The 11,243-nt window shown below is 35.8% G+C and overlaps 1 protein-coding gene across 2 annotated transcripts in view; it reads left to right on the forward strand.

Annotated features, from left to right (window-relative positions):
- The window catches only part of BLOC1S5 (biogenesis of lysosomal organelles complex 1 subunit 5), a 56,824-nt gene extending 45,950 nt beyond the window's left edge, over positions 1-10,874 (forward strand). For both annotated transcript variants that reach the window (XM_027844751.1, XM_027844839.1), the window contains exon 5: positions 9,066-10,874. In XM_027844751.1, the coding sequence (XP_027700552.1) occupies positions 9,066-9,245 (180 nt within the window). In that variant the 3' untranslated portion in view covers positions 9,246-10,874. The remainder of the gene's footprint in view (positions 1-9,065) is intronic.
- The last annotated feature ends 369 nt before the right edge of the window (positions 10,875-11,243 follow it).

The following is an 11,243-nucleotide window of genomic DNA, read 5'->3' on the forward strand; positions in this document are numbered from 1 at the left end:
GTTGCTCTTATGGAAGCATTTTGTTTTCCTAAATAAATTTTTTTTTATAATCAACAAATAATCAGCATTGTAGGTCTTGTATTCTGTATACATTCGAGTCAAGTGTGTGATATTAAAAATGTTTTCTTGTTTCTTCTTTCTTGTGGTTCCTCCTATTGGATCTAATTCTCCTTTACAACATGACTAATGTGAAAATATGTTTAATAGAAATGCGTATGTAGAGTCTATGTCAGATTGCATACCATTTTGGGGAAGGGAAGAGGGGAGGGAGGGGGAGACAATTTAAAACTCGAAAGCTTACGGAAATGAATGTTGAAAACTAAAAATTAATTAACAATTTAAAAAATGTTTTCTACTGTCAATTGTGAAAGCTTGCCATTTTCTTTCTAATATAACCTTATCTGTAATGTCCTCTATGTGTGATTATTCTTAAAATTTTTTATTTAGATGACAAGGTAAACATATGAACCATTGATAGTTTCTTGGTTGCATCTTTTTTTTTTTGGTAAAATAAGGTCCAAGTATCTTCCCCATCTTTTAGATACATTGAGAGTTGATACCTACATTCTCTCAAAATTATGTTGCTTCCAGCATGGACTTCTCTATGTATTCTTGGTCTGGTCTAGCTGCTTTTTCCATCTTATTCAGATCTATTCCATTTCCCCTAATAAGTATATACAGAACTGGGATCTTAAAATTCAAATGTGGTGATTGCATTGACTTTAATGCTAAAAAGAGTTCATCTTATAAAGCTTTGTAGATTTTGTCCATCTTTTATCTGTTGTGCCTCCAGCTTCATCCCTAAATGCGCTTGGGATAAGTGCCTTAGTCTCTTGCCAAGTTTTCTTCAAACTGTTGACTCATTATACTGCTTCTCTATTTTAAGAGTTGAATCTTTCACCATCCTTCTCCATAAGATTTTACAAATAACTTTATGTTCTGACCTGCGACTGTCCTTAGCTGCCATATATCTCTATCAAATTAAGTCATGGGTTTCTTAACTAAGAACATTTTTAGGCTCCTTTGATTTCCTTGGTTGAATCTTATGGTTGATTTTCACTGTTAAATTACATTGGTCTATATAAAATCGCTGTAACGCATGTCCCAGTACTTTTCCTCCATTTCCTGTGCGTGTGTGTGTGTGTGCTCGTGTACGTGCGCGCGTCTTGTTTAAATGGGTCAAGTTGGATTAATTGAATGCCATCTATTTTTCTCATTTTTATTCTTCATCTTTACCAAGTTGGAGGTCCTCTTGTACATAGTCAACTGATTAAGGAATGGGCCTTATCACAGGAATGGCACTCTCTCTGTGTTAAATCATTCTGGATTTTTTCTTTTATTTTTTTTAATAGTATTATTAGGTGTATGCTGTATCCAGAACCCTCTGATCCTTTTCTTGAAGAAAATATCTTTGATGTATAGATTTGAAATTTCTGTGTAGTATATGTCTGACTTTTTGTTCCTTGCTCCTGAATCCTATTTTCTTTTTTTTTAATTTATTTATTTTTAGTTTTCAACATTCACTGCCACAAGATTTTGAGTTCTGAATTTTCACCCCCCTCTTGCCCCTCCCCCATCCCAAGATGGCAGACATTCTGAATACTCCTTCCCCCAGTCTGCCCTCCCTTCTGTCTCTCCCCCTCTTCTCTTATTCCCTTCTCCTTCTATTTTCCTGTACGACAGGATAGATTTCTGTACCCCATTTCCTATATTTCTTATTTGCTAGTTGCATGCGAAAACATTTTTATTTTAAACATGTTTTTAAAACTTTGGGTTCCGAATTTTCTCCCTTCCTCCCTCCCCACCCACCCTCATTGAAAAGGCAAGCAACTCAATATGGGTTATACATGTGCAGTTATGCAAAACACTTGCATAGTAGTCATGTTGTGAAAAACGAACTCTTATTTCCCTTAATCCTATTCCACCCTCCATTTATTCTATTCTTTCTTTTGACCCTGTCTCTCTTCAAAAGTGTTTAATCTGCCCTCCCCTCTATCATCCTCCTGCTCTCTTGTCCTCCCCCCCCCATTTTCCTGTAGGGTAAGATAGATTTCCATACCCAATTGAGTGTGTATGCTATTCCCTCCTTAAGCCAAATCCTATGAGAATAAGATTCACTCATTCCCTCTCACCTTCCCCCGTTTCCCTTCCACTGTAAGAGCATTTTCTTTTCTGTTTTTTTGTGAGATAATTTACCCCATTCTACCTCTCCCTTTCTCCTTCTCCCAGTGTAATCCTCTCTCACCACTTAATTTTATTCTCCAGATATCACCCCTTCATCTTCAATTCATCCTGTGCCCTCTCTCTATCTATCTATCTGTATCTATGTATGTGTATATATATATACATACATATAATTTTTTTCCCTCTAGCTACCCTAATACTGACAAAGGACTCATGAATTACAAATATCATCTTTCCATGCAAGAATGTAAACAGTTCAACCTTCATAAGTCTCTTATAATTTCTCTTTCCTCTTTACCCCTTCATGTTCCACTTGAGTCTTGTATTGAAAAGTCAAATTTTCTATTCAGCTCTGGTCTTTTCATCAAGAATGCTTGAAAGTCCTCTATTTCACTGAATGACCATTTTTTCCCCTGAAGGATTATACTCAGTTTTGCTGGGTAGGTGATTCTTGGTTGTAATCCTATCTCCTTTGCCCTCCGGAATATTATATTCCGTGCCCTGTGGTCGCTTTATGTAGAAGCTGCTAAATCTTGTGTTATTCTGATCAAACCTCTAGAACCTCTAGTGTTTATCTAGGCCTGTTCTCAAGAAGTTGAGCCCATTGTTGGGGCCATACTTGAAAGTTTCTCAGCTTGGTAGAACCTATAATAGCTTGTATACCACTGGCATAGTTTTTTGATAAAACCATGTTCATTTCCATACTCGGGTGACATATCAGAAAAAGGATTTGTGGAGGGATTGCTTGTAGATGATTAGTTCCTACAGTGTTTATAAATGACATTGTGCTGAGTACATTGAGCCTGGAACACTGCAGAAATTCCTAAATGAGATCTATAATCACCCTAATGATTTTGGCCTAACTAGCCACACAAAGGAAACCATGTTGGTGAAGAATACTCATTGTGTAGCATATGCCATGCAGTTGAATGGACAACACATAGAGCTCATCTACTAGTAGACTTGTCTTTGAATAAAGAATAAGTTGTACTCAGAATTGAATAAAAGGAAGAGAGTAGGCTGGATTTTCTTTAGGAAATGTTAAAAATTCTTTTAGCTACCCCATGTTTCTCCCTTGAAATAGTATCTCTTGGTGACATTGTATAACTATGAGTTATAGAACTCTACATTCTCCACAGAATTTAAAGATCACCCAAAAGGCAATGGAAAAGTGAATGGTAGGTATGAAAAAGCTGTAATACATTACAAATGAAGAATTATAAAAGAGGAGTGATACAAGGGATACTGTCAAAGAAATGTAAAGGAAAAAAATTATACTGAGCAGGTCCCCTGTAAGAGGGAGGAATAAGTGATAGATAATCTACATTCTTCATTGATATTTTTGCAGTGACAAGAGAAATTGAGAAAACCTCTCATTTTTGGGTAGGGTACTCCCCTTCTGTCATCTCCCACCCCAAACCCCAATGAACTTTTTGGAGGACTTAGCCAAAAGTCACATAGCATGGGCAGGTATAGTTGTGTCATGATCTGTATTGTTGGAGGAAATACTTACATCAATGAGATCAAAGATCCTTTTGAGTAGAAATGTGTTACTGATGTGGAATTCTTAGCATTAAAAGCTATAATGGCTGCAATCGTTTTCTCATCTGGTGAGTTTCTCTTTTGGTTATATGCAGTGCCATGCAGTTTATGTCCACTTGTGCTGTGATATTTTATAAATTACTCTTAAACTTTGTATTCCTTAGCTTCAACACATTCCGTACAGTGAAGATGTTGGTTAACATTAATTGCCATTGTTCACATGTTTTACTGAAAGATTTAGAAATAGAGCATTTACTTTTATCATACTAAGTAAAAAGGAGCTTCATTTTTTTCTTCCCATATTATTTAATGTAACTCATACTTTCTTTGATCTTTTATAGAATGGCAATTCCATTCATATATGGAAAGGTACTAGAATAAAATCAGTAAATTATTAACAACTTAGAGTATTAGTGTAAAGTAAGTAACATTAATATGTGGAAAAACAAATTAGAATGAACTAATGTAATTTCCTTTTACGTTAGGATGGCAGGCACCATTTGTAAACTAAAAGAGAAGAGGTGAATGTTATTTGTCTTTATTTTAGTAATTTTTTTATCCTTTGTCATATCACAGGTGAAATTCAGCAAGGTAAACTGAGGCAGTTTTCCACCCAAGATAACATTTATTAGCAGGGCATGCTGCCTGCCAATAAAAGAGTCAATAGATTTCCTCTATTTATGCAAAAGACCCCTAGCAGATGCACAACTCCCCTTTTATAGGTTTTGGGGAGTCTATATAGAACAAAGAGCAGAACAGAGTAAGTGATATCATAGGGTTGAGGGCAACATGATTAGTTATAGAGCTGAGGTGCAGGGGAACATGATTGGTTGGAAGTTTGGTAATGAGAGCTACCAGCAATCCCCGCATTCTTCTTTGTGAGCATTGTTTGATTTCACCAGACATCCTTGAAGGATAACTTGGTGGTGTAAAGATTTTAGGCCTGACTCCCTTATGTTCACACACATCCTCCAAAGTCAGCTGAATTCCTAGAAGCAAGAGTAGATTTTCCATGCTTGGAACACATCAAGAGGAGAACAGACCTGGATATTTAATACATTTACCTGCCTGACAGCGTGGAACTAGAATAATCTCTCAAGGTTTCTTCTAATTCTCATAATTTATGAATCTGTAAAATCCACCATGGTGTAGTAAAAAATATCTTCTTAAATATATTATTTGTTGTTTAGTCTTTGATGAGGAGGAAGAAGCATGGTAGAGTGGAAAAAATGCTAGACTTGGACCAAAAATCTGATACCAAATCTCAGCTCTGAAATGTACTTGCGTTGTGACCAGTCAAGTATATAATCACACAATCTTCACGTAAGATGGGATATCAGAGGTCATCTATTCCACCTTGTACTTAAATGGGAATCTTATCTTTAACATCTACAACAACAACAAATCAATTTCACAAGTACAGGATGGAAATTGTTCACAGGAAGTAATGGGTTATTCAGTAATAAATCAGCGTGTATTTATTAAAAGTGCCTACTATTATTATTATATACCACAGCACTGTGTCTGCCCTTCCTGGGCATACCATTCCAGTAGGCAAAGTACCCTGAGTCTTCCACAAGGTTCATGCCTTCTTTCATCTGTCCAAGACCACATACTTTTCATCTAACTAATCAGTCTTGGGCCCATAGAAAACTGGAAGCTATTTGTATTGGGTTCAGCATTTGCTATAGACAAGATACCAGGACCAGTTTGCTTCAGGATGAAGTTTTCATCAGCAAATCTCTCCACATAGATATCATTGCCATCTGTGTCATTGTGGCATACTTCAGTTTCACATTCAATCCATTCATCAGTCCACCCAGTCCCAGGCCATCGCACCAGGTAGGTGTACCTCCACCCCAACCCTCACACTCCCCTCCACCTTCCCAGAACAAACACTCTTCCCCCATATGGGAAAGATTTTATATAAGTTTTTATATCCTTTATGTAAGTTGTCCTCCCCTATTAGAATATAAGCTTCTTAAGTAAAAAATTCTCTCTCTCTCTCTCTGTATGTCTTCCCCTCCCCCTCTTCATTCCTTTCTACCTCCTCTTTGCTTAGCACAGTGCTTGGCACATAGTAAGCACTTTAGTGCTTTTTCATTTATATGAAGTCACCACACTGGCACGTGAAGGCAGGAATAATTCTGTAACAGTGCAGCCTTTGTAACCAGGTTGTTTGGTTTTTTTTTTAATTTTTGTGTGTTTTGTCCTTACTGTTCAGAGGTGAACTTTTCTGTTTTCTTTTAGACCCTTGTCAGCAAAAACAGAAAGTTAGTATGTTCTGCAGCTAACTGTCCATAGTGATGTCTGAAGAATATAATGGGGTTGGCCATGGATTAATGGTGGGTCAGGCAAAGTTGTGGGGTCCATGTGGCAATGTCTGAAGCTCTCCTCTCCCACTATTTCCCTCTTATTAGATGAGGCCTGTTGTGTTACATTTCTGTCTTATTTTTTAATATGTTTGCTATGCTTTCCAACTTCATGCTATCTGCAGATTTGATGAGCAGGCCAACTATGCCATTGGGGAGAAAAATTTGGTAAACAGAACTGAGACTAAGGACAGAACCCTGGAACCCTTCACTAGAGAACTTAGGATCATAGGGACCAAAATTTAGAGCTGAAAGGAACATAAGATATCTTAGTCTAACTCCCTAATTTTTCAGATGAAGAAATTGAAACTCAAGAAGGTAAGTAACTTGTCCATGATCAGGCAGGTAGTAAATAACAGAAGTAGGATTTGAACCTAGTATCTCTGACTCTATAGTTAGTTCTATATCCACTGTACTATACTGTCTCCCAGTTCTTTTAATTCATTAATCTACTCTTTGGGTGCAATTATAATTGAACTTTCATCTAGCCCATGTCTGTCTACCTTGTTCGCAAAAATACAGTGAGATACTTTTTCAAATCCTATATTAAAATCCAGGTATATTGTCATTTCTTCCCTTTGAAAATAATCACAGACTGTCATTTCCTAATATGTTTAATCATCTTGCTGGGAATCAAAGTAAATTCCCTTTTTTGAGAATCAGACTCAGTTCTTCTGACCTAAATTCTTGAGGACATCTTATTGCCTATCTTACCATCTCTTTACTTATCTTGAGTTCATCTCAGTTGATTGTTTTTGTTTATTCTTTTCCAGTCCAAAATCCTTCAATATCCTTCTCCTTGTAGAGAATTCATTTCATTTCACCAAACCTTTATTAAGTACCTACAACGTACTAGACATTGTGCTAAATTCTGGGGATACAAGACCGAAAGAGCTTATATTCCACTGGCACATAACAACGTGTACACAGTACACACTGTTTACATGCTGTAAAATACAGCCTAGCTGCAAACCTGGAAGTAAAGGTATTTGATGCACTAGAACAGAATCAAGGAGAGGACTTGCAAAGAGGAGAGGACTTGCAAAGACATTTGTTCTTCTGTGTAGATGATCATTATGTGAACTATCTCCAGCTTCCTTCAGCGACTGTTTTTCTCTAAGTAGGACATTTGGATCTTAAGAGACCAGGCCCAGTAAGTCTGCTCTGGTTTCATAGCATGTCTTAGTTTTCCATGATCCATTTCTTTGAGGTGAGCCATCTTCTCAGATTAGACTCAGCTGCTGGTATGTAGAATTCTTGTTGAATAAGGATTGTCTCATTTTTGGGGTGTTTTGGGGGGTTGGTTTCATCACTGATAGTTGTATACTATAAGCCATTTGGGTTTTGAGGAAGGATGTAATAGAGATCCAATTTCACAAAAGACTTGGGCCTAGAATAATATATTTTGTCTGTACATAGTAGTTTGCCCGTTGTCTCCCCCTTTAGAATGTGAGCTCTTTGAGGCCAGGGATTGTTTTGGCCTTTTTTTGTATCCTCAGTGCTTAGCACAATAACTGGCATTTAGTAAGTACTTAATAAATGTTTGTTGACCGACTGATTTGGGTAATTACTGGGTATTATACATTAATTTCTCTTTACTGACTTACTCGTTTTGGAATCTTGTATTAATTGGGGTAACATTTCCTTATCTGTTCTAATTTTTCTTAATAGTTTTAACCTTTAGCTTTTAAATAAAACTCTGGTAAAGACACCTTTGTCAGCAATATGATTAACTCTTAGTGTGCTGGAATTAGTGACATTAGTCCTACCAGCCCCTACATGATATTCAGAAATTGTTATAGCTAGAAACTTGGTGAAAACCGAAACAAATTTAGAATGAACTAGTTCTACCTTTTCTTTGTCATTGTCCTTTCCAGGGGGTAAAAAATGTCCTTTATTGTTCTTTGCATTCATTACCAGCCTCAGTTTGTTCTGTTTTAGTTCTGTTCCTGACACTAAACTTATAAGACCAGGCCACTCTTACGTCTTCTTCAATTACACACCCTAATTTGATCAATGAGTTCCCTGTGTATATACAGTAGTCTCTTTAGACTATACACCCCTCCTTTTCCTTCTTATTAGAATTAACTGTGTTTGTCTTATCAAAATTTCATTCCTGAGAGTCTCTCAACATCCCAGGGTCAATTTCCATGTGAAATTTTAGACCGTAAGTTACTATTTATCCTTTCTCTGAACTTTTGAAATCTCTTCTTCTAAACCTAGGCTGTACCTCAGACTATACTTATCTTTCCTGATCTTTTGTGGATCCTAAGATAGAATGGACAGTACCTTCTGAGGTTCTCATCACTTCTACTTCAGCAACTGGTTCTTTTTTGATTTAAGTCAAAATAGCATTTCTTTTTTTTTTTTTTTTTTTTGGCTTCCTCTGGTTTTTGAAGAATGAAACCATTTAAAGTTGTGATCCTCAATTTTCTCAGCTGTAGAATGGCGATAATTATTTGTTACCAGCTCCCTAGGTGGTTGTAAGGCAATATATTTCATAGACCTTCAAGTGCTATATAAATATATTTGCCAGGTCCTTTCAATCTGTTTGGTTTTTTTTTTTTTTAATGCTTGATACATTAACAAAAATGTATGTTACTGCAAGGTAACGGAAAGGTATACGGAAAGGAAGAGGTAGACATATTGAAAAACACTTTTGTCGTGTTTCTAATATTTTTACATTTGTCTTTATGTTTTTTTAAAGATAAACTTTAAAAAGTTAAGAAATGTGAACATTCATGTTTATTCATAGTAAAAATATTGGATCTACTATTCCTAATGTGCTGCATTTTCCCCCATTTGCTTTTCTAATCAAAATGAAACCATGCTTTGTTATTATAGTAGTTAATTATTAGATTTACTTTTTGTAATTTGGTTTAAGACAGAAATGTATATGTCTTTTCTGAACATAAAAACGTCCATATCTATAAAATGTGGCATGACTTCCATGTTTTCTTTCCTCAGCTTAATAATCAGTACTTACTGATTAGTGAAAAACAGCGCATAACCCAATGGGAAGATTTCATGAAAGAGCAACACAACAAGCAGGCTGCAGTGGATGAAGAGCACAAAAAAGCCACAGAACGTCTTAAAGAACAATATGCTGAGATGGAGAAAGATCTAGCTAAATTTTCATCTTTTTAAGAACTTGAATAACAACATACAACAATACAAAAACTTTTCTCTCCACTGTGCCAAAAAAAAAAAGTCACCAGACTTACTTGTCCTCTGTTACAAACTTAGCAATATGTTTTGGTGGTAATGCTATATCAAAGAGTTGATAATAAAGATGAAAACTTTTGGTAGAGTTCAGATTTAATGTTCATTATAAAAAGAAAAGAGTCCTATATGCCTCCAACTTTAAGTGCCTCTGTATAATTATTTAGGTGGGGGAGTAGGAGGAAGAATGGAATGAATTGATTCCTAGACCATCAGAATTTGTAGTCTATCCATGCCCACTGAATAGATAAGAAAATGGCAAATGTAGCAGAATTCTCAGGCTATGAAAGATAATCTAATCCATTCTCATACATGAGAATTCACGTTGGATTATTATACTTGTTTAGACAATGTATACAATTAATTACCAGTCATCCCCAGACCATAGGAGGGGAATGCATATTGTTCTTATGTGAGTAACATTCACAAACTACTAGCCTTGAAACAGCTTGGAGTAAAGAGTTGAAAATCAAAAGTAGTTTCAGCAACAGCAGTGTGTTTGTTGAATAATAAACTACTTACTTTAGGATATTGATGTGAACTGTATAGTCACATCATGACTACGTATTCCAGTGGACTAAGCAAGATTTTGTCTTACAAAGACTAGTGGCCTTTTACCATGTAAGATTTTGAACTTTCAAAATTTGTTTAGGGAAGAGCTTACCAAAAATCTGGGTTATGCTTTTTACCCTTTTCAAGAATCATGATCTTACCCATAGTATTTACCTCATTATATGTCTTTTGCAGGGGATTAAGCTTTTTAGGTTAAATAGTATGCACACATTTTACAGCTATTAGAGTAATCGGTCCCTCTGGGACTGTATATGTATTCTGGCTCTGAAAGAACCAAAAATGTTGGCTCATATGGCAGAAAGGCTATGTTAGATATCAAGACGTTTTTAGTGATAACGTGTGTTCTCGTAAGCAAATGTATTATGGTGTAAAATGTAACAATGCTGTCATCACTGTGATCTTTAAAATATGCATTTAACAATCTTACCTGGAGAATGTAAGTTGTATTTCTTTATTTAGTCTTTGTAAATCAAGAAGAAATCAAATGCGATAATAACTGGAGGATATATGTTGCAAATGAATCCTAAAGCATGGATAAATATTTCAAATTATGTTATAACTGCTATGCAGTGAAGAAGGGAACAAGAAAAAAAATCCATCTCTTGTTATCTCAGTGTTGTGACTGCATAAAATCGACAATGGTTGCCTGTGTAACTTATGGCTTAGTGTCAAAGCTCCATTCTTGGCAGCATGTTGAAAATGTGATTAAAGTTAGTAGAGGAGACAGAATAAGTATTTGAGATTTCTTTCAATAACACTGAACTTCAGCCAACTTTCTCTGTCCGCTACCGTAAGCCTGACAGGTTCATCAATCATCTTGTGGTCCATGGAGTAAAAAGAGTCCTTGCCGACAGTAAGGCATGTTGGAATTTTGTTAATTCTCTTTAGTGGATGGAAAAAAAAAAAAACAACATAGCTCTAAAATATCCCACACATGAAAAGTAAGGAAAGCCTTAAATAAAAATCCCTTTTTGAATGAAAGGTGGTTTCTGGAATGTCTTTACATGTAAGTACATCCAACGATGAATGGGTGCTGTAACTAAAAAATTAGGTCTATGTGCTTCATCAAGAATATATTCAAAAAGATGATTTGCCTGACTGGGGTCCAATTTTTCTGTTTGCTTGTGTTCAAGCTCAGTTACAATGAGCTTACTTTACCTTATACAAAGTAAAGAACTTCTAATCTAAAATCATTTGACAAGAATTATTAGCATTCAGGATTAAAAATGGAAAACGTATTCTCTGTAACAACTCTTAATCGTATCTCTTTCACTAGAGTTCATTGCTGGATAATGATTTCCTAGTAGTGGACGCTTTCCCTTCTGTTACACAGAATGACCAAATCACTTT

Source organism: Vombatus ursinus, unplaced genomic scaffold (genome assembly GCF_900497805.2).
Source record: "Vombatus ursinus unplaced genomic scaffold, bare-nosed wombat genome assembly UNPS02000577.1, whole genome shotgun sequence".
NCBI lineage: Eukaryota > Metazoa > Chordata > Mammalia > Diprotodontia > Vombatidae > Vombatus > Vombatus ursinus.